The sequence below is a fragment of the Hemiscyllium ocellatum genome, chromosome 25 (genome assembly GCF_020745735.1).
Source record: "Hemiscyllium ocellatum isolate sHemOce1 chromosome 25, sHemOce1.pat.X.cur, whole genome shotgun sequence".
NCBI classification, from domain to species: domain Eukaryota; kingdom Metazoa; phylum Chordata; class Chondrichthyes; order Orectolobiformes; family Hemiscylliidae; genus Hemiscyllium; species Hemiscyllium ocellatum.
The window spans coordinates 57,220,106-57,244,480 of record NC_083425.1 but is presented as its reverse complement, the minus strand read 5'-3'; the positions used below and the strand labels follow the sequence as shown (position 1 = coordinate 57,244,480).

At 44.4% G+C, this 24,375-nt stretch overlaps 1 protein-coding gene across 1 annotated transcript in view; it reads left to right on the top strand.

Moving 5' to 3' along the window:
- pkd1b (polycystic kidney disease 1b) overlaps window positions 1-24,375 on the top strand; it is a 228,309-nt gene that overhangs the window by 185,766 nt on the left and 18,168 nt on the right. Inside the window, exons 33-36 of the mRNA XM_060844405.1 lie at window positions 1,884-1,894; window positions 17,307-17,481; window positions 20,887-21,186; window positions 21,807-21,929. Coding sequence (XP_060700388.1) covers window positions 1,884-1,894; window positions 17,307-17,481; window positions 20,887-21,186; window positions 21,807-21,929 — 609 coding nt within the window. The remainder of the gene's footprint in view (window positions 1-1,883; window positions 1,895-17,306; window positions 17,482-20,886; window positions 21,187-21,806; window positions 21,930-24,375) is intronic.

Here is a 24,375-nt window from a genome sequence, read left to right as displayed (position 1 = left end):
CCGTCCCATCGGGCAGACAAGGCTCCCTTGTTTGGGGTTATTTGCACCAGGACCTTTGATCCTCAGGTCGGTATTTTGGTTTGTTCTGGACATCCCTCATACTCCCAGTTCTTAACAAGCTGCTGGTTGCATGTCTGTCTGTAAAGGACATGTAAATGCTTACAGAGGGATTTCATGTAATCCCAGACTTGTCCCTTGCTCTTAGTCAGTTCTGCTCCCCCCATGATCAGTGTCATTGCTGGTCATGTCATAAGAACAAGAGGGTGTTAGTGCAGTATCCCTTGAAGGTGGTGCTGTCGAGGCCATCAGAATGACTGGGAAAGAAAAGGTCCATTTAACCCCTTTTCATTTTAGCCCTTCCTAGGTGTGCTCATCCATGGTAAACATTGCATTGGGTCTGTTGGCAGAATGTGGGAACTACCATCTTGCCTTCCTTTCTCCAAATATTAACGGCTCCTAATGCTGACCCGACTTTAATCCATCCTTCTTTTTCCTCTGAGCTAGCTGTTTGTTGATTTAAAATGCTCCATTCATCATCTTTGGCTTCTTGCTCTTTCACAGCTTCTATTGTTATTACTTCCTGTTCTAACATTGCTTTACTGCACTGTCTGCATAGTCAGCCCCTCTCTGCTCTGGTGTCTGAATCTTACTTTAATCATTGCTGCCTCCTTCAGTTCAGTAGCTGTGGCCACTAGTTCCTTGACTAGGATCTCGTACTGAATTACACTGCTACTCAAGGTAACATAACCTTGTCTTGCCCATGCCATCATGTAGTCGTGGACTATAGCGAAAGCACATCTGCTGTCTGTATAGGTATTAACCTTTGTCCATTCCCTAACTGCAGGACAGCAGTAAGTGCCTATGGTTTGGCTACCTGGGCGGAGTGACATCCTTCTACCCTTGCTCTTGCTAAAAGCTCGCCTTTCAAATTAACCACAGCCTATCCTGTCCAGGCCTCACCATTATAACACTTCCACGCTCCATCTACAAACATGCACTTCACATCCAGCCCCACTAATGGCTCTTCTTTAACTTGACCCTATCACTCTTCTTCCTGCTCCATGAGGGCGATACAATCATGTGTCTCTCTTTCCTGATTCACATAGCTTGTTGGGTTCTCTCTGTCATCTTTAATGCTTTTCTCCAGGCAACAGTGCAGCTTTCTGTTTGACTCATTGACTGTAACAGCTGTCAATTTGCCAGCTTCCAATATCTGGACAATACTACGTGGGGAATGTAATATGACTTTCCCCAGTTGTGTCAAGGGCAAGGATGTTGTTTGTGTCCAGGTAGCACATTGGATGGCTAAAACACGAGTGTTGTCCCATCATGACGGACCCATCTTACCTGAGTAATATCCCACGTCTCTGTAACACTACTGCAGATTGATTGCCATCGATTGGACACTACTGCAAAAGAGGTCAAGGAGACCTAGTGCTAGCATGGAGGCCGGTGTCTGTTCGATCTTGACAAAGGCCAACTTCTGCTCAGGTCCCAATCCAATCTTCTCTGAGCCAGCCTTCCCCCTTTGCTAAGGTCTTGCAGGGGTCTGGCTAGTTCGCTTTAATTTTCTCTAAAGCTCCTGCAGTAATTAAATAGTCCCAAGACTTGTCCTTTCAGTAACCTTTAACAGTTTTTTTCATTTCCAATATTGCAGTTTTTCTTTCCAATGGAATGCTGCAGCTGCCTTGCAACTGGCTGGGGATTTCCCCAATTCTGGTTTGGTCGTTGTCCGTGCCTGCCTCCCTTAGGGGACCAGCAGGCCTCTTCTCTGTGTCCTGCTTTTCCACAGTCCCCAAATTTTATGGTCTTACTGGGACAAGTTTTGGTGAAATGCCTTATTGCATACGAAGCACACTCCTTTCTTTAGTTGTTTCATTCAGGCTCCCCGTCTGTGTGTGTGTTCCCTGTAACAACCGCTGCTCGTTGTTTTTAATATTCCCTCGGTTACCTTCTGTCTTCATAACCTAACTGAGTACTTTCTTAAACTGTTTTCTTTTTATCCTCCAGTTCTCCATGCACAGATTACTTCATCCAGTAGCAGTAAAATAACATCGCACGTGGACTCAAAATTTCTAAACGAAGTATCCATCCATTCCAAGTCAAGCAGAATTTGGTTAATTGATCTACAACAGATTCAAAAGGGAGTGGGGCATAAAAACAGGCACATAAAATTACGTCATCTGTCTCTCTTTCTCCTGCAAGAAAATAAATGTTATACTTTAAGAAAAAACCCACCTTTTTTTGTTAAGTTTGCCTTTCTTTATTTCTCCATCAGCTTTCTCAGATTTTAGAGCATACCATCAGAATTTTGTTGCATTTCCAGGATTCCAAACTTCCTATTATTTGTATTCTTTCACATCAAAGTACATTGATAATGAGAAAATCTTATCATCCAGAGATAAAGATTCACTTATGTTAAAACAATATTTGGAAGTTCACTCTGGCTGGAAGGTGAAATTCCAAATATTAAAATTAAAATTTATCCAGGTTCAAATGCAACAGAAAGCTAATTCTAAAAGGTAAATTTTTACCAAGCCTTATGAAACAACCCTTTAAATCAACATTTCATCGCAGTCATCTGCTTTGGATAACCGCTGATAGTTTCTTAAAAGGACATTACATTAACTATACATGCCATACACCTATATAGGCACATGACACTTTTCATAGATTCCCAAAATGCAAACTAACTTCAAAGTATAGAGTCCAGGGAACAAAAACTCACAAATTGCACAAGACAACATTTAGCAACCAACCAACAAGATACATTCAAACCAGACCACAAAGAGTTAACACCTCTATAATGTTCAGTGAATTAGCACAGAGGCATTGCCCTCTCTGTCTCTTTCGTATCTATGAACACTGCAGCTATGTTAGCTTGTTTGTGTGCCTTTTGTTTTAAATACTATCTGCAGAATGGACCAGCCTGAACCCCAGTGGATTTCTTTCTAGTCCTTTTCTGCTATTCTCCCAGACTCCCACTCGGCTGCGTCCGTTACTTTATTTTTTTTTGATAGAGGATTTTCAACCTCTTTTTAATCTTTTGGGAGCTATCCCCTTTTAACTCTCAAGGATTTCCAACCTCGATCTACTTTTTGATAACTATCAGCACCCGTGGCCCTACTACCCATCTGTGAGTCCGTCTCCTCCTGCTCACTTCAATTACATTTTTTTTTGCCCTGACTGAGAGAAGCTCTCCTGCACGAGTGCCAAGCTATGTAAAAGGGTGGTAAATAAACATATTCACCCAAATTGTGGCCCACAGTATGCCGCTTTCGAGCAGAGGTTGCTGGCTGACTTGCCAATCTGTAGGAACAAAACCTCCATGCCCTCCCCCCCACGCCCCCCACCCCAATCCCACCCCCGAGCAGGGATAAAGACTCGGGAGGCAGACAGGATTCACGCAAGTGGCAAATTTTTATTCAAGCAACAATTGGTTAATGCAGGGAGAGGGCCAAAGACCTTCCCTGAATCTAACCTTGACGTGAGAACCGAGTAGTCGATCTATAGCTCAGATCAGAAGAGAGATCAGTGACATGCTCTGATTTATATAATGAAATACAATGAAATTTTGTGTTACAATAGTCACATTCTGTGTGGTCACTTTATTCCATACACCCAATCCTATGAAATACCTAATTCATGATGGGCATGTCTACGGATAGCCCCAGATTCCTGTGATCATCTCATGGTGTTTAACAAACAATGTAATCACAGGCCTTGGGATCTTGCTATGCATCCCATTTATTCGCATTCCAAAGTTTCTAGTTATACTCCCTCAGGTATGTCTCAGGCTTGCTTATCTCTAAAGACCACTTGAATTCTGTAATTCATTGTATTCCATGTGCTATCTGTATCAAATCCTCTTGTATTTCTATTGTTCCAGGTTTTAACTAATTGCTATAAGATTCACAATATTAACTACTGTTATAAAGTTAGTTATAAAGTGTAAATTTATACAGCTACTATTACTGTTAGCACTTTGTAACTAATAAGTTGCGAACAAACAATTCGTTTAGGACTTACCAGGCATCTTTTGAGAGATAAAGAAAACATTCCCTGAGACTAATTAACTTTCATATCAAGGTTTAATTTTTTTTCCCCCTAATGCTTCTATTATACTTTGGTTATACATGTATCTACACTTAAATTGAAATCTATCTCTGTGATTATCTGAAGAATCCTTAACTGGAATCTATTCCTTAATATCGTGAATTACTTTTTTAAAAAACTGATTACCGTAAAATAACTTTAGCTATTGTTTTCATAGCTGATTACCGAGTTAGGCTGACTGGTTCATCGACTGAGATTAGCATCCCTTGTTCTAACTGGTGCTGTTCACCTAATGGGCCAACATCCTTTCATTTGTGTGGATGGAATCAGTCATTATCCACAGCTGAAAATGTGTTGCTGGTTAAAGCACAGCAGGTTAGGCAGCATCCAAGGAATAGGAAATTCGACGTTTCGGGCATAAGCCCTTCATCAGTCATTATCTATCCTTAGATATCCTCTTATCAAATTATTTCAAATGGTTGCTTGTAAGGCCTCCTTGGATTTACCCTGTTCAAAGATCGCATTATGTTTCACTTAAATGCTAGAGCAGGCTGTTCAATTCTGTTAAATCCTTGTCAGCCATTTTGTGTTTTTCAAACATGGGCTGCCCTTACAGCCAGCATTTTTGCTCAACCCTAAATTGCCCAGAGGGCAGTTAAGAGTCAACTACATTACTGGACATGACCCTTGCACCTAAAGGGATCAAATGGAGGGAAAGTGGAGCGAGGTACTGAAATTGCTTGATCAGCCGTGATCAGATTGAATGGTGGTTATCGGCTCGAAAGGCTGAATGTCCTAATCCTTGCACCTATTTTTTCTGAATCTATGAATCATGAGTAGACTGATAGAAGTGTAATTCGCCAGGTTGGATTTGTCCTGCTTTTCATGTAGAGTATATACTTGGGCAATTTTCTGCATTGTCAAGTTGATTGTAGTGTTGTAAATGTAAATGCAAGTTCTGGAGCACAAGTGTTCAGTCACATTGTCAGGAGCCAGAGCACTTTCAGTCTCCAGTGTCTCCAACATTTTCTGGACACTATGTTGAGTGAATCAAATATAGCTGAAGACCGACACCTCAATACCAGGGACCTGGAAAGGAAACCAAGATGGATCATCTACTTGGCATGTCTGGCTGATTGCTTACCTCACTGATTGCTGGGCCTTTCCATCATAGAGGATGGAGATATTTGTGGCATCTCCTCCTCCAGTGAGTTGTTTAATTGTCCACCACTATTCAAGACCCCAAGCTTCCAGTTGCCTGCCATTTCAACACATCACTGTGTTTCCTGGCCAACAGCTTTGTCTCAGGCCTGCGCCAGTGCTTCAGTGAAGCTCAGTGCAAGCTGGAAGAACAGCACTTCATTTTCCATTGGAAACTCTCCAGCTTTTTGGACACAATATCAAGTTCAACAATTTTAGGCCTTGAGTTCTGCCCACGACCTTCCCCCAACCCCACATTCCAGGCCTTGTTAAACTATTGTTAGCCACTAACAATCTCCATTTACAGCTATTATCCTCCAAGCCAGAGTTTTATCCACTCCTTTGTCTCCCTAACTACCCTTCTCTCTTTTTGGGCTCCATCTCCTTACCTCCTCCACCCAAACTAGCTTTTGCGTAAAAACCAACATTTTCCAAGCTACCATCAGTTCTGTGGAAGGGTCACTGGAACCAATATGTTAACTCTGATTTCTCTCCACAGATGCTGCCAGACCTGCTGAGCTTTTCCAATAATTTCTGTTTTCGTGGACTATCCATGACTGGATGTGGCAAGACTGCAGAGCTTAAGTCTGATTCATTGGTTGTGGGATTGCTTAGCTCTGTCTATCTCTTACTGCTTATGCTGTTTGGCTTACAAGTAGTCGTGTTTGGTCATTTCCAGATTGACACCTCATTTTTAGGTATGCCTGGTGATGAGAAAGCAGTGACCCTTCTTTAGAAGTTCAGAGTTTCTGCAGCAATTTCAGTTTTGTCTTTAATCTCCTGGCTAGTTCTTATTTTCATAGATTCATACAGTTCAAGAAAGACTCTTTGGCTCTTCAAATCTGCACTGACATTATCCATATAATCCCTGCAGTATGGAAACAGGCCATTCAGCCCAACAAATCCACACCAAATCTCTGAACAGTATCCCACCTGACCCATCCCCTGTCCTCTTCCATGTAATCCCGCATTTTCTGTGGCTAATGCACCCGACCTACACATCACTGAACACTGTGGGCAATCTAGCATGGCCAATCCACCTAACCTGCACATGTTTGGATTTTGGGAGGAAACTGGAATGCCCTGAGAAAATCCACACAGACATGGGGAGAATGTGCAAACTCCACACAGACTTTTGTCCAAGGGTGGAATCAAACCTGCATCCCTAGCACTGTGAGGCAGCAGTGCTAACCACTGAGCCACTATGCCATCTCAATAACTACCAATAAACGTGCACTAATCCCAATTTCCTGCACTTGCCCCATATCCTTGAATGTTACGATATTTAAAGTGCTAATCTAAATATTTTTTAAAGGTTGAAAGGTTTCCAGCCTCCACTTCCTTCCTAGGCAGTGTGTTCCAGATTCCCACAAACCCAATGGCAATGGTTGAGTAGGGGATACACCAGGTCATGAGATTGCATATTGTGCTGGAGTACAATCCTGTTGCTAACAGCTCTCAGCACCTCATGGATGTCAGTCTTGAGTTGCTAGATCTGTTCAAAGTCTGTCCCACACAATATGATGAAAGATATTCTTAACATCAGGATGCCAAAATGTGTCCACAAGCCTGAAGCAGAGACTCAGTGGACAAGTTTTACCTGCAGATGTCTATAGGTTGAGATAACATTCTTGATCAGGAGTTTTCCACTCTGTGGAGCACACCTTGGCACATTGTTTTCATGGTATAAATGCTCAATAATGTGATGGATGATCAGAATGTGTAATTCTTTGTTGACTCTTTCTCAGGACATTGTCCCTGGTGGATTTATAGATTAACCCCTGGTATTAATCCTGGCAACAGCTGTGACCATTCCAACTCATCAAGCACTGAAACAATCACCCATGAGATTGGCTGGTCTGCTGACTTTAACAGTACCAATCACAGTTGGTCTTATTCATCAGATGGCTTCACAGGGTAAGATCTCTTCATAGCCAACTGCCACCGTGACATCAACCGCCTCAACCTCTCCACCCCTCTCACCCACTCCAACCTCTCACCTCGGAACGTGCAGCCCTCCACTCCCTCCATTCCAATCCCAACCTCACTATCAAACCGGCAGACAAGGGAGGCACAGTAGTATTTGGTGCACTAACCTTTACACCGCTGAGACTAAACGCCAGCTTGCGGACACCTTCTCCTACTGCTCCCTTGACCATGACCCCACCTCCCACCACCAAACCATCATCTCCCAGACCATCCATAACCTCATCACCTCAGGGGATTTCCCATCCACCGCCTCCAACCTCAAAGTCCCACAACCCCGCACCACCCGTTTCTACCTCCTGCCTAGAATCCACAACCTGACTGCCCCAGCCAACCCATTGTCTCAGCCTGCTCCTGCTCCATTGAACTCATCTCTGCATACCTCGACACGGTCCTGTCCCCCTTAGTCCAAGAACTCCCCACCTACATTCGGGACACCACCCACACCCTCCAACTCCTCCATGATTTTCGCTTCCCAGTCCCCAACGCCTTATCTTCACCATGGACATCCAGTCCCTGTATACCTCCATCCCCCATCACGAAGGACTTCTTCCTTTCCCGCCGTACCAACCAGTACCCTTCCACTGACACTCTCCTTCGACTGACTGAACTGGTCCTCACCCTGAACAATTTCTCTTTCCAATCCTCCCACTTCCTCCAAACCAAAGGGGTAGCTATGGGCACCCGCATGGGCCCCAGCTATGCCTGCCTCTTCGTAGGATATGTGGAACAGTCCATCTTCCGCAGCTACACTGGCACCACCCCCCACCTTTTCCTCCACTACATCGATGACTGCATCGGCGCTGCCTCATGTTCCCACGAGGAGGTTGAACAGTTCATCCACTTTATCAACACCTTCCACTCCGGCCTCAAATTTACCTGGACCGTCTCAGACTCCTCCCTCCCCTTCCTAGACCTCTCCATTTCTATCTCGGGTGACCGAATCAACACGGACATTTACTATAAACCGATCGACTCCCACAGCTACCTAGACTACACCTCCTCCCACCCTGCCCCCTGTAAAAACGCCATCCCCATACTCCCAATTCCTTCGTCTCCACCACATCTGCTCCCAGCAGGACCAGTTCCAATACCGAATGACCCAGATGGCCTCCTTCTTCAAAGACCGCAGATTCCCCCCAGATGTGATCAACGATGCTCTCCAATGCATCTCCTCCACTTCCCGCTCCTCCGCCCTTGAGCCCCGCCCCTTCAATTACCACCAGGACAGAACCCCACTGGTCCTCACCTACCACCCCACCAACCTCCACATACATCGCATCATCCGTCGAGATTTCCGCCACCTCCAAACGGACCCCACCACCAGGGATATATTTCCCTGCCCTTCCCTATCAGCGTTCCAAAAAGACCACTCCCTCTGTGTCTCCCTCGTCAGGTCCACACCCCCCACCAACCCAACCTCCACTCCCGGCACCTTCCCCTGCAACTGCAAGAAATGCAAAACTTGTGCCCACACCTCCCCCCTGACTTCCCTCCAAAGCCCCAAGGGATCCTTCGATATCCACCTCCACACACATCATTTACTGCATCCGCTGCACCCGATGTGGCCTCCTCTGTATTGGGGAGACAGGCCTCCTACTTGCGGAACGTTTCAGAGAACACCTCTGGAACACCCAGACCAACCAACCCAACCACCCTGTGGCTCAACACTTCAACTCCCCCTTCCCCTGTACCAAGGACATGCAGGTCCTTGGACTCCTCCATCGCCAGACCATAGCAACACGACGGTTGGAGGAAGAGCGCCTCATCTTCTGCCTAGGAACCCTCCAACCACAAGGGATGAACTCAGATTTCTCCAGTTTCCTCATTTCCCCTCCCCCCACCTTGTCTCAGTCTCAACCCTCGAACTCAGCACCACCTTCCTAACCTGCAATCTTCTTCCTGACCTCTCCGCCCCCACCCCCACTCTGGCCTATCACCCTCACCTTAACCTCCTTCGACCTATCACATTTCCAACGCCCCTCCCTCCAAGTCCCTCCTCCCTACCTTTTATCTTAGCCTGCTTGGCACACTTTCCTCATTCCTGAAGAAGGGCTCATGCCCGAAACGTCGATTCTCCTGCTCCTTGGATGCTGTCTGACCTGCTGCACTTTTCTAGCAACACATTTTAAGCCCTTCACAGGGTAAGGATCAATCAAGTTCTGTTGATTTGGCACTTTATGAATGTATTGTTTACTTACATGGTCTTAAGCTCCATGATCTTAAAAAAATCCCTTCACACAATGCTGAAGCAAGAGGGAACATAGTAATATGTTCAGTCAGGTGACCACTTATCTCCTGACATTGATTTCATTCATACAACCCAGAATGAGGCAGTTCCATGTCTCAAATGAGATAATGATACCAGTAATCTCTATTCCTTTCTGAATAAAACCAATAACAGTTCAAGTTTTGACAAGAACTGATGATCTATCATCGTAGGTGCTTGTTTTTCACTAGCACAGACTTGATAGGCCAAAGGGCCCTTTTCTGTGCTTTCGTCCTCTATGACTCTATGAGCCCATATTTAATCCAGTCATGTATGGGACTAGTGCACATGATTGGACAACCCAGAGCGAATTTTAATCTGCACCTAATCTTGTTTCAACTAGCTATGTGACAAAGAGCAGCACTCTGAAAACTTGTATTTCAATTAACCTTGTCAGGCTATAACCTGGTTTGTTGTGTGAATTTTAACTTTGTCCACCCCAGTCCAACACCGACACCTCCTCAACTTGGAGAGTGGAAGACAGTCAGTAGCCTCTGTGATGCTTCAAGTAAATGAAGGGTACTGTTCTGCTCAAATTCCAAGCAAAGGTTTCAGTCTCATTAGACAAAAATCTGAAAGACCTGCAGAAGCTAGAAATCTGGACAAAAACGAAAATAGTAAGATAACCTCAGCAGGTTGGGCAGCATCTGTGGAAAGAAATCAGAGTTAATGCTTTGGGTCCAATCAGCCTTCAGTTCTGAAGAAGGGCCCTGGACCCAAAACATTAACTCGACTTTCTCTCCATAGATGCTGCCAGATCCTCTGAGATCTTCCAGCAATTTTTGTTTTTACCTCAATCTCGTTGCCTGGTATGGAGGGCGCTAGCTATGAAGAGAGGTTGAGTAGGTTTGGATTATTTTCATTAGAAGGATAGAGCTTGAGGAGGGACCTGATTGAGGTCGACAAAATCATGAGAGGTCTGGACAGGGTGGATAGCAAGAAGCATTTCCCCAGAGTGGGGACTCAATTACTAGGAATCACGAGCTCAAGGTGAGAAGGGAAAAGTCTAAGGGAGATATGTGTAGAAAGTTCTTTACGCAGAGGGTGGTGGGTACCTGGAATGCATTGCCAGTGGAGGTGTTAGAGGCAGGCACGATAGCTTCATTTAAGATGTATCTAGACAGATCCATGAATGGGCAGGGAGCAGAGAGATACACATCCTTAGAAAATAGGCGGCAGATTTAGATCGAGGATCTTGATTGGTGTAGGCTTGTAAGGCTGTAATTTTCTTTATTCTTTGTGAAAGGGTTGTTGTCATGGGTGACTTCAACTTCTCTAATTTGATTGGAATCTCCTTAGTGCAAATAGTTTGGATGGAGCAGATTTTGTTAGGTGTGTCCAGGAAGGATTCCTGACTCAATATCTGGATAGGCTGACGAGAGGGGAGGCCATATTGGATTTGATGCTTGGCAATGAATGCGGTCAGGTGTCAGATCTCTGGGTGGGAGAACATTTCAGTGATAGTGATCACGGCTCCCTGACCTTTACTACAGTCATGGACAGTCGTAGAGGCATAGAGTCATAGAGATGTACAACACAGAAACAGACCCTTCAGTCCAACTCATCCATGCCAATCAGACATCCTAACCTAATCTAGTCCCATTTGCTAGCACCTGGCCCATATCCCTCTAAACTCTTCCTATTCACATACTCATCCAGATGCCTTTCAAATGCTGTAATTGTATCAGCTTCCACCACTTCTTTTGGCACAACTCTCTATGTGAAAATTTGCCCCTCAGGTCCCTTTTATATCTTTCCTCTCTCAGTATAAACCTATGCCCTCTAGTTCTGGACTCCCCAACCTCAGGGAAAAGACCTTGTCTATTTATTAACGCCCATCATGATTTTATCAACCTCTATAAGGTCACCCCTCAGCCTCTGACACTCCAGTGAAAGCAGCCCCAGCCTATTTAGCTTCTCCCTATAGCTCAAATCCTCCAACCCTGGCAACATCCTTGTAAATTAAGGATTTCACAACATCATTCCGATAGGAAGGAGACCAGAGTTGCACGCAATATTCCAAACATGGCCCAACCAGTCTCCTACGTTGCTGCAACATGACCTCCCAACTCCTATACTCAGTGCTCTGACCAATTAAGGGAAAGCATACTAAACGCCTTCTTCACTATCCTATTGGGGTGGCACGGTGGCTCAGTGGTTAGCACTGCTGCCTCACAGTACCAGGGTCTGAGGTTTGATTCCAGCCTTGCGTGACTGTGTGGAGAATGCACAGGAGAGACTGGTTAGCACAGTTAGATCTCATGGAATCCAGGGAGAACTAGCCATTCTCCCAGTGTCTGCGTGGGTTTCCTCCGGGTGCTCCGGTTTCCTGCACAGTCCAATGATGTGCAGGTTAGGTGAATTGGCCATGTCAAATTGTCCGTAGGTTAAGTGTATTAGTCAGAGGGAAATGGATCTGGGTGGGTTACTCTTCGGAGGATCGGTGTGGACTGGTTGGGTCGAAGGGCCTGTTTCCACACTGTAGGGAATCTAATCTAATCTATCTACCTGTGACTACTTTCAAGAAGCTATGAACCTGCATTATGAACTCTTTGGTCAGCAACACTCCCTAGGGCCTTACCATTAAGTGTATAAGTCCTGCTCTGATTTGCTTTTCCAAAGTGCAGCACCTCACATTTATCTAAATTAAACTCCACCTGCCAATCCTCAGCCCATGCGCCCACCTGATCAAGATCTCATTGTACTCTGAGATAACATTGTTCACTGTCCACTACACCTCCAATTTTGGTGTCATCTCCAAACTCACTAACTATACCTGCTATGTTCACATCCGAATCATTTATATAATTGACGAAAAGTAGTGGACCCAGCACCAATCCTTGTGGCACTCCACTGGTCACAGGCCTCCAGTCTGCAAAGCAGCCTTCCACCACCACCCTCTGTCTTTTATCTTTGAGCCAGTTCTGTATCCAAATGGCTAGTTCTCCCTGGATTCCATGAGATCTAACTGTGCTAACCAGTCTCTCCTGAGGAACCTTGTTGAACACCATACTGAAGTCCATTTAGATTAGACTAGATTAGATTACTTACAGTGTGGGAACAGGCCCTTTGGCCCAACAAGTCCACACCGATCTTCTGAAGAGCAACCCACCCAGACCCATTCCCCTACATTTATCCATTCACCTAACGCTACAGGCAATTTAGCACAGCCAGTTCACCTAACCTGCACATCTACTGCTCTGCCCTCATCAATCCTCTTTGTTACTTCATCAAAAAAGTTCAATCAAGTTTGTGAGACATGATTTCCCATGCACAAAGTCATGCTGACTATCCCTAATCAGTCCTTGCCTTTCCAAATACATTTAAATCCTGTCCTTCAGGATTCCCTCCAACAACTTGCCCTCCACTGACGTCAGGCTCACCGGTCTATAGTTCCCTGGCTTCTCCTCACCACCTTTCTTAAACAGTGGCAACCTCCAGTCTTCTGACACCTCACCTGTGACTATCAATGATACAAATATCTCAGTAAGGGGCAGCCTCACTTCCCGAGCTTCCCACAGAATCCTAAGGTACACGTGATCAGGTCCTGGGAATTTATCCAATTTTATCCATTTCAGGACATCCAGCACCTCCTCCTCTGTAATGTGGACAGTTTTCAAGATGTCATCATCCATTTCCCCACATTCCATACCTTCCACAGTAAATACTGATGCAAAACTTTCCTTTAGTATCTCCCCCGTCTCCTGCGGCTCCACACAAAGGCTGCCTTGCTGATCTTTGAGGGGCCCTGTTCTCTCCCTTTAGTCTTTTGTCCTTAATGTATTTATAAAAACCCTCTGGATTTTGCTTAACCCTATATGCCAAAGTTATTCCATGTCCCCTTTTTGCCCTCCTGATTTCCTTCTTAAGTGTACTTTTATACTCTTCTAATGATTCACTTGATCTCTCCTGTCTACACCTGACATATGCTTCCTTCTTTTCTTAACAAAACCTCAATTTCTCTCACCATCCATCATTCCTTATACCTACCAGCCTTTCTTTCACCCTAAGAGGATTATACTGTCTCTGGGCTCTCTATCTCATTTCTGAAGGCTTTCCATTTTCCAGCCATACCTTTACCTGTGAACATCTGCCCCAATCAGCTTTTGAAAGTTCTTGCCTAATAACGTCAAAATTGGCCTTTCTCCAATTTTGAACTTCAACTTTTAGATCTGATCTATCCTTTTCCATCACTGTATTTAAACGAATATAATTATGGTCACTGGCCTCAAAGCTCCCCCCTCATTGACACCTCAGTCATCACAAACGTCATGCCCCTCCTCTCTCGCCTCCCTTTCTGTTCTTCCTGTAACATTTGTACCCTGGAACATTAAGCTGCCAGTCCTGTCCATCTCTGAGCCATGTATCTGTAATTGTGATGATATCCCAGTCCCATGTTCCTGTTAGGCTCCTTGCACTGAAGTAAATGCAGTTTAACTTATCAATGCTACCTTGTTCAGGATAGGAGCAGATGGTATGGAGAAGTATTTAATTGGTGGAGCATAAATTGGGAGCAAGTATTCTCAGGGAAATGCACAACAGAAAGGTAGAGGTTGTTCTGGGAGTACTTGCTGCGTGTGCTGGTTAGGTTTGTCCCACTGAGGCAAGGTAGGGATGGTAGGGTGAAGGTACCTTGGATGAAAAGAGATGCAGAACATCTAGTCAAGAGGAAGAAGGAAGCTTACTTATGGTTGAGGAATCAAAGATCAGACAGGGCTCTAGAGGGTTACAAGGTAGCCAGGAAGGAACTGAAGAATGGACTTAGGAGAGATAGAAGGGGCATGAAAACGGGTAGGATTAAGGAAAACCCCAAGTCATTCTATGCTTATGGAGGAACAAGAGGATGGCCAGTGTGAGGGTAGGACCAATCAGGAATAGTGTAAGAAACTTGTGCCTGATACGCTCAAACAGGTTAATGTTAAGGAGGACATGCTGCAAATTTTGGAAAACATGAGAATAGTTAAGTTCCCTGGGCTAGACAAGATATACCCAAGGTTACTACTGGAAGCGAAGGAAGAGATTGCTGCACCTTTGGTAATGATCCTTATGTCCCCACTGTCAACTAGAGTTGTGCCAGATGATTGGAAGGTGGCAAATGTTATTCCCTTGTTCAAGAAAGGGAATAGGGATAACTCTGGGAATTACAGGCCAGTCAGTATTATTTCAATGGTGGGTAAATTGTTGGAGAGGATTCTGAGAGACAGGATTTATGATTATTTGGAAAACCATAGTTTGATTAGAGATAGTCAGCATGGCTTTGTGAGGGACAGGTTATGCCTCACAAGCCTTACTGAATTATTTGAGGATGTGACAATACACATTAATAAATGTAGAGCAGTGGATATGGTGTATATGGATTTTAGCAAAGCTTTGACAAGGTTCCCCATGGTAGGCTCATTCAGAAAGTAACTGACATGGGATACAGGGAAATCTGGCTGTCTGGATACAGAATTGGTTGGCCTGTAGAAGACAGAGGGTGGTAGTAGAATGGAAAGTATTTAGTCTGGAGTTCGGAGACCAGTGGTATTCCAGAGCGATCTGTTCTGGAACCTCTGTTCTTTGTGAATTTTATAAATGATTTGGATGAGGAAGTGGAAGGGTGGCTTAGTAACATTGCCAGTGTCACAAAGGTTAGTGGAATTGTGGATAGTGTGGAGGGCTGTTGTAGGTTGCAACGGGACATTGACAGGATGCAGAGGTGGGCTGAGAAGTGGCAGACGCAATTCAACCTGGAAAAAGTGTGAAGTGATTCATTTTGTCAGGTCGAATGCAGTGTTAAAGGCAAGAGGGGAGGTGGAACAGAGGGATCTTAGGGTCAAAGTCCATGCATCCCTCAAAGTTGCACCCACATTGATAAGAAGGCATATGGTGTGTTGGCTTTCATTAGCAGGGTGATGAAGTTTAAAAACAGCGAGGATATCATGCAGCTCTCTCAAACCCTGGTTAGACCACACTTGGAATATTGTGTTCTGTTCTTGTCGCCTCATTATGGGAAGCTTTAGAGAGGGTGCATAGGAGATTTACCAGGATACCGCCTGGACTGGAGGGCATGTCTTATGAAGGAAGGATGAGGCAGCTAGGTCTTCTCTTATTGGAGTGAAGAAGATGAGAGGTGACTTGATAGAGGTGTACAATATGATGAGAGGCATAAATAGAGTAGATAACTAGAGACTTTTTTCCCTGGGTGGAAATGTCCATCATGAGGGTGCACAATTTTAAGGTACTTAGAGGAAGGTTTAGGGAGATGTCAGAGGTACGTTCTTTATACAGAGAATGGTGGATGCATGGAATACACTGCCAGCAGTGGTAGTAGAGTCACATGTATCAAGGACATTTAAGCGACACTTGGATAGGCACATGGATGATAGTAAAATGTGGGATATGCAGGTTAGTTTGATCTTAGAGTAGCATAAAAGGTCAGCACAATATTGAAGACTGAAGGCCTATTCTGTGTTGTACTGTTCTATGCCCTATGTTCTAGATGTCAGAGAGCAAGAGAAGATTAGCCAGGGATCATTTGCTGAAGCATGGACCCTCTTTCCACTGCAGCTGTTTCTCTAGGTCCCCAGCTAAAAACTAAACAAAGCTAGAAAAATCCCTGAACTGGGAAAACTGGCCAGTGTTTTGTTGTACGAGTGTTTAAAAAAAAACATAAAAGCCCTTTTCCCTGATTGTTTCCTTAGGTAGTATCTGTTAACCATAATCAAAATGGCCCGTGCCCAGACAAATCTGAACCTCTGTCTTTTACAATCCCTTTTGAAAAAACCAAGGAAAACACAACCTTGTTTAAAGAGCAGCATCGTCACACCTTGTGTTGGAAAAAATCTGTTCAACCAGTTTCAAATCTTATTTGATGACAAACTCATTTTATAAGTAGGCATAATTTAAGCAATGTTAGAATTTAGCTGTTTTCCACAATTTATTATTATCATGTTGGGGGTGGGGTTGCTGTGTAAGATCCAAGTTTGATTAATAGCTCAAAGAAGATATGCAATGTTTAATAATGTTTAGCAGAACAACTTGGACCAAGTTGCAGAGAAACAAGGTTGATCTTTAAACAGTTCACTTCAGCGCTCAGCAGTTCCAGGAGCCAGCTTTGGGGGTAAGAGTCCTGACACCATCGAACTCTCACCTCCCACCTCCACCCCATACCATGTGTAATATTTTCTACTGATACAGGCGATTCACTCCATTGTGTCTGGAATCTTAATGTGAAAGAATACAGCCAGCATGTTATTAATCTCAAAGCTCCAGTGAAAAGCAATGTAATCTAGACCAGTGCATAGGTTAACTGGGTAGAATGTAGCTGCGTTCTAGTCTCAGGCTGTCAGCTCTCCCTCAGTCACATTGAATTCCATTAAGCTTGCAGCTCAGAAACAGGTCGGTTAACTATGCTGGTTTATTGTCATGGGTATACCCCTCCCTATTATCTCTCAGACCATCAGTTTATTGGCAGCGTGCTGTTCTTTCATCCAGCATCGTTTCTCTAAGTTCATCCTAAATTATGTTAACATCGTTTACCTCTACCATCTGTGATTGTGTTCCCACCACTCCCTGTGTAAAACATTAAAAATCACACAACATCATGTCATAGTCCAACAGGTTTATTAGGAAGCACCAGCCTCCAGATAAACCCTTTTTGGACTTTAACATGGTGTTGTGTGATTTTTAACTTAGTTCACCCCAATCCAACACTGGCTCCTCTACATCAGCCCTGTGTAATGAGATTTCTCCTGAATTGCCTTTTGGATTTAATAGTAATAGTTTTCTATTTTTCTTTCCTCTCTGATCCCAGGGCACAGAGTGTGTTCGTTGAGTTCACACAGTACAGCCGGGACGTGGATCTTTACGCTGTGGTGACCTTACGGGTTGTCTTTCAGTCTGCGGTGCCTGTCAAACCAACTGTTGATATTAAACTCTTCTCAGTGCTGAGCTCAAGTCGTGGGATGGACCTATTGTTGGTGTTGATGGTAAACATTATTCTATAACACTAACAAAGAGCCTGCTGAAACCAGCCATTCCCAATATGCAAGAAAAACAGGCTTTCAACAGAGAGGACAGCTTCAGTTCAGTTGCACACATCTCGGTACAAGGGCTGTGTGCAGTTTGTGGTCGAGGTTATGAGGGGATGGCCACCAATGTGTAGAATGCCAGCTATGCTCACATTCTTATCTATTGAGTCAGCACTCAAACCCCACTCCAGGAATTTGATCTGGGTTGACACTTCAGTACAATACTGATGGAGTGCTGATCTGTCTGAACTGAGGGTTTTTTTTATTTGTTCACGGATGAGGGTGTCACTGGCTAGGCCAGCATTTATTGCCCATTCCTAATTGCCCAGAGGGCAGTTAAGAGTCACCTACATTGCTGTGGGTCTGGGGTCACATCCAGGCCAGACCAGGTAAGGATGGTAGTTTCCTTCCCTAAAGAACTAATGAAACATTAAAATGAGACATTAAAGTGAAGTCTTTCTGTTTTCTCAGGTATCCGAACAATCAGTTATCCAAAATACTCCCCGTCCATCTTGTTCAGATGATCGAGGTTGTTCTGTACATATCCCACAGCCAACACATTAATAAAAGAATAACAGGCCATTGCCTGGTTTCTGTTCATGGGGGGGCCTTGCTGTGTGCTGTTTGGCTGTCATATTTCCTACGTTGCACAATCGCCACATTTCAAAAGTAGTCCTTTGAAAGCTATAAAACAGTTTGTGCATTCTGAAGTACGAGATAGGCACTAGAAATATACAAGCCAGTTTATTTTTTTATTTGACTGTTAAACCAGAGTTCAATTCCCCAAATCCAGTGAGTTCCAATCCCACAAAGGAGACTTGGAATTCAGGTACGTAGTTCTTTGAAAGTGGTGTCACAGATAGACAGGGTGACACCGGTCAGAGCATTGAGTGTAGGGGTTGGGACATCATGTTGCATTTGTACAGGATGTTGGTGAGGCCACATTTGGAGTATTGTGTAATATTCCAATACTGTGTAATAATATGGGAAGGATATTATTATTAAATTGGCAAGGGTGCAGAAAAGATTTACAAGGAGGTTACTGGAGGGGCAACTTTTTCACACAGAAGGTGGTACATACATGGAATGAATTGCCACAGGAAGTCATAGAGTTGTAGATATGTACAGCACAGAAAGACTCTTCGGTCCAACTTGTTCATGCCAACCAGATATCCTAAATTAATCTAGTCCTATTTGCCCTTGGCCCATATCCCTCAAAACCCTTCCTATTCGTACCCATCTGGATGCCTTTTAAATGTATTTGTACCAGCCTCCAACACTTCCTCTGGCAGCTCATTCCATACATGCACCACTCTCTGCATGAAAACGTTGCCCCATAGGTCCCTTCTAAATCTTGCCCTCTCACCCTCAATCTATGCCCTCTAGTTCTGGACTCCCCCACTCCAGGGAAAAGACTTTGTCTATTTATCATAGCAATGCCCCTCATGATTTTATAAACCTCTATAAGGTCACCCCTCAGCCTCCGATGCTCCAGGGAAAACAACCCCAGCCCATTCAACTTCTCCCTATAGCTCAAATCCTCCAATCCTGGCAACATCCTTGCAAATCTTTTCTGAACCCTTTCAAGTTTCACAACATCCTTCCTATAGGAGGGTGACCAGAGTTGCACACAATATTCTAAAAGTAGCTGAATCAATGTAGTAGGTGCATGTACAGTTTCAAAGACATTTAAAAGACATTTGGATAGGTACGTTGATAGGAAAGGTTTAAAAGAGATGTGGCCAAATGCAGACAAATGGTACTAGTTTAGTTCGGAAAATATGGTTGGCGCGAAAGAGTTGGACTGAAGAGTTTGTTTGAGGGGAAAGCGAGGACTGCAGGTGCTGGAAATCAGAGTCGATGTTTCAGGAATGATGAAGAGCTTATGGTCAAAACGTTGACTCTCCTGCTCCTTGGATGCTGCCTGACCAGCTGTGCTTTTCCAGAACCATACTTTTGGATTCTGTATGACCCTATGACCCTATAATTCAGTTTAATGACCATAGCAGGAAAGGAAGAGCTTGAATCAGTAAAAGTGTCTGTGAAGTTGTTGGATTGTCCTAAAGAACCAATTAGCTCAGTAATGTCTTTCTGGACATCCCTGATCCCAACAGCATGGGTTCAATTCCAGTACTTACTACGGTAAAGGTGAAGGAGTCACTTGTCCCCTCACCTGGAGCATGGTGACCCTCAGGTTCAGCTACCACCAATTGTATATCTCTAAGAGAGAGAGCAGGTCTATGTCAACTTTACCTTTATCCTGTGTGAATTCACCTGCCTGGACTTCAGTCCCACATCAATGTGGTAGACCCCTTGGTGCTATGTGAAGCAACCAAGTTGCGTCGTATTTATGAAACTTGAAGTGGGCAATATATGTTCTCCTTTCTAACAGTGTGCACGTGTGAAGAATTAGGGTCAAAAAACATCCTTTTGGAGGCAGAATGGGGCAGGAGACGAGTTTGTGTTGTGAAGGTTCAATTCCTAATTATAGACACCAACAGTTGAATAGATCTGACTTCAGTTTGTTTAACCTTGGAGGTAAGCCCTGACTGGGGGGGACTCCTACTGCATACTTTCTCTTTACCCACAGTAAGCGATCCTGAATTTATTTTTCTTTATTCATCCATCGCTGGTTAGGACAGCATTTACTGTCCATCCCTAATTGTTAACAGTCACCACATTGCTGTGGGTCTGAAGTCACATGTAGGCCAGATCAGGTAAGGACATTAATGAGCCAGATTGTTTTCTTTCTGTCAAACAGTAATGGATTCATGGATCATTAGACTCTTCATTCCTTTTTTTTTACATTATCTGGGTCTCTGGATTAACAGTCCCGCTATAATACCATTAGGCCATCACCTCCCCACATTGACATTTGTGTTCTCACATGTTTGGTTTTGGTTCCATTTCCCTACACCTGACTGGTGAGATTTTGCAGAGAGTCAGAGGTGGTGGGCATGTGAAAATCTGATGAAGGGCTTATGCCTAAACCATCGATTTTCCTGCTCCTCAGATGCTGCCTGACCTGCTGTGCTTTTCTAGCACCACCCTCTGGACTCTGATCTCCAGCATCTGCAGTCCTCACTTTCTGCTCATTTTTTTTCCCATGTGAAAATCAGACTCGGGGTTTAGGGAAAAAGACTGTGGATAAAGGAGCTCTTCAGAAGACCATCGACTCTGATCTCCAGCACCTGCAGTCCTCACTTTCTCCTCAAACACACTCTTCAGTCCAACTCTTCCGCGCCAACCATGTTGTCCCAGTATTGAACCTGGAGGCTCAGAGACTGGGTGTTCCTCAGGAACAGGAGACTGACAGTGCTGTGGGTGTGGCCTCCTCCTGACTGATCCCTCCTCTTTGTGCAGGTGCTGCTATTCCTCTTCAGCCTCTGTTTTCTGGTCGTTGAGGCCATCGCTCTGAACAGGGAGGGTTTGGCTTATTTCAAAGAAGGCCAGAGGTACCTCCAGCTCCTCATCATCCTACTTTGTGTCCTCATCCCTAGCTTCCATTTCAGCCACATCAGATTAGCTGACCAGCAGCTCAGCCGCTACAAGAACAACCCCCAGCAGTTTGTCAGTTTCTACTATGTTGCATGTCTGGCTGAGGGAGTCACCAGCCTTGCCGCATTTCTGCTCACCGTCCTCACCTTGAAGGTAAGTGAACAAGTTACGTGAGTGAGGAGGAGGGAATACAAGCAGCTAATCAATCAGGAGGACTAGAACACTCTCAGCAAACCATTTAGACCAACTCTTTCGAGAGAATCATCCATTTAGTCCCCAGTCTGTTTCTGTGCTGATGTTGGTCACAATGAGCTCACATGCAGCCACAGACGTTATCTTTTCATATTTTGTTTATTTATCTATCACGTCAGCTGTGACAAAGGCTGTGGTCTCAAATCCCAGCCTCGCGAATTAAATACAGTGTACCAGAGACAGAGTGCCACAATGGCAGGGCTGCTGTCTTACAGGTGAGATTTTAAACAACTATCTGTCTTTCAGCTGGAGTGAAGATTGCCATGATATTCTTTCATAGTAGATTCAGGGATCTCTCCCTGGAGTCGATTAATTTCACAACTAGTGACAATAAAACAATAACATTAACATAGCAATAATAATAAAATAGTCACAGTGCAGTTTGTAAGACTGTGCTGTGTGCAGAATAGCTGCCATGACAACAGTGACTACCCTGTGGAAATATCTGTAAGGAAATATCTAATTACCTAAAAGCCGCTTCAAATGTCACATGGCTGTACTATTTAATGCTTTTTTTCTAGATTGTAGGACAGTTTCGTTTTGTGCGGAGATGGTGTGTATTTGGGAAGACATTCCAGCATATGATCCGAGAGCTGATGGCTGCCTTCCTTTACCTCTTCCTGCTTGTCATGGTCTATGCACAGTGTGGCTATGTGGTACGTATCAAGGCACCTCACTGGAGTGACAGAGTGGACTACAATTTGCTCAGTGGGGCAGCACGGTGGCTCAGTGGTTAACACTGCTGCCTCACAGAACTAGGGTCCCAGGTTCGATTCCAGCCTTGGGTGACTGTGTGGAATTTGCACATTCTCCCCCGCATCTGTGTGGGTTACCTCCAGGTGCTCCAGTTTCCTCCCACAGTCCAAAGATCTGTAGGTCAGGTGAATTGGCAATGCTAAATTGCCCATAGTGTTAGGTGCATTAGTCAGAGGGAAATGCGTCTGGGTGGGTTATTCTTCAGAGGGTCAGTGTGGACTGGTTGGGCCGAAGGGCCTGTTTCCACACTGTAGGGAATCTAATCTAATCTAATCAGTCCCAGCACAGATTTCCCATTACTATTTGTCAGAAACAATGGTGAGGGACTATGGTCTATGAGGAAGACACCAGCAAGGGGCAATGGCCCCTGGTACAAGTCATTTGTGACAGCAAGATCCATTGGTACAAGCCACCAGTGAGGGGAAAAGACCTCTGATACTGGTCACCAGTGAGGGGCAAGGGCACTTGGTACAAGTCACTAGTGAGCAAGCTTTGTGTAAAGATTTATAGCTCAGTTGCCACTAGTTGTGGGTGTGTTCACCGAGCTGGGCAGTTACAGATATTCTGTCCCCTTTTCTAGGTGACATACTCAGTGATATGGATCCTCCTGTGAAGGATTGCTGTACTGTGTCATTTGGAATGTATTTGGTTTTGTCCCCGATGCGTCCGTTTGTTTGTTGCAGTGGTCAGTATGTTGGGTCTCAGTCAGTGTGTTTATTGATGGAGTCCGTGGATGAGTATCATGCTTCTAGAAATTCTCGGGCTATCCTCTGTTTGGCTTGTCCTATTATTGTTGTGTTGTCCCCTTCGAATTTGTGATCCTTGTATGTGTGTGAATAGCCAATAGGGACAGCTGGTCGTGACGTTTAGTGGCTCGTTGATGTTCATGAATGCGAATTATTAGTTGTCTACCTGTTTGTCCTATTTGATGTTTCATACTGTCTCTGCATGGAATCTTGTACACCACCTTTGTCCTGCACATGATGGGTATTGGGTCTTTTGTTCTGGTGAGTTGTCTGAGCGTGACTGTTGATTTATGGGCTGTCATGAATCTGAGTGGGTGGAGAAGTATGGCTGTCAGTTCTGAGACGTGTTTTATATAAGGTAGAGTGGTTAGTGAGTCGGGTCGCGGTATGTCTTTGTCTCATTGTTTGTCTGCCAGGCATCTGCGGATGACGTTACAGGGATATCTGTTCTTTGCAAAGGCATTGTAGAGGTGTTCTTCTTCCTGTCTTCACAGACCGGGAGTGCTGCAGTGTGTTGGAGCCGTTTTGAACAGGGTCCTAATGTAGCTTTTCTTGTGTATATTTGGGTGATTGTTGTTATAATTCAGGACCTGGTCCATGTCTGTGGCTTTTCTGTACACCTTTGTGTGCATTCCCCGTCTGTGTTCTTTCTACCATCAGATCTAGGAATGGGGTTGTTTATAAATTTCCTCCTCTCTTGTAAATTTGATCCTTGTGAGCAGGGACAACACAACAGTAATAAGACAAGCCAAACAGGACAGCCAGAGAATTTCTAGAAGCATGATACTTACCCACGGACTCCATCAATAAACACATTGACCAAGACCCAACATACTGACCACTGCAACAAACAACCAGAACATGCAACTGGAAGCAGCAGGAATGAAACCAAATAAATTCCAACAAACACAGTACAGCAGCACTCCACAGGAGGCTCCACAGCACCCAGGATGTCACCAAGAAAGGGGACAAAATGTCTGCAAACCCATTTCCCAGCTTAGCAAACATATTCCCAACAACAGCAAGTCACAAATGAGTTTGGGAGTGTTTGGTTTTATTGAAGAATAGAGCAATTTGAGATTCAAGAAATGTTAAAAACAGTTTCCCATCTGTAAGGTCCACAAACAAAGCTAATGGAACTGTTTAATGTATCAAAGTGGAAATGTAATGGTAAATCTGGATAGAACTTTAGGAATAGTATTAGTGGATGCTCTATTGAGCTCTGTACTATAGGAAGAACTTTTTAAAATTCTCCCATGGGATGAGGGTGTCACTGGCTGGCCAGCATTTATTGCCCATCCCTAGTTGCCCTTGAGAAGGTGGTGATTTCAGTATAAAGTATTTATGACAGCACACTAAAATATGTCATGGCAATGAGTAGAGTGTTATCAAAAAACATGAGACACTGAGACACAGGAAGAGAAAGTAGAACAAATATCTGAAAACTTAGGTTAAGGAAGTAGGATTGAAGGAACAAGATGTTGAGAAGCGAAGCAACTCAGGGAGGGCACATGCATCTCACAGAATGGCACCAATGCTAAAACAACTAAAAGCAAGGAAACTCTAGAATAGGGTGAACAAGGATACCTCAGAGAGTTGT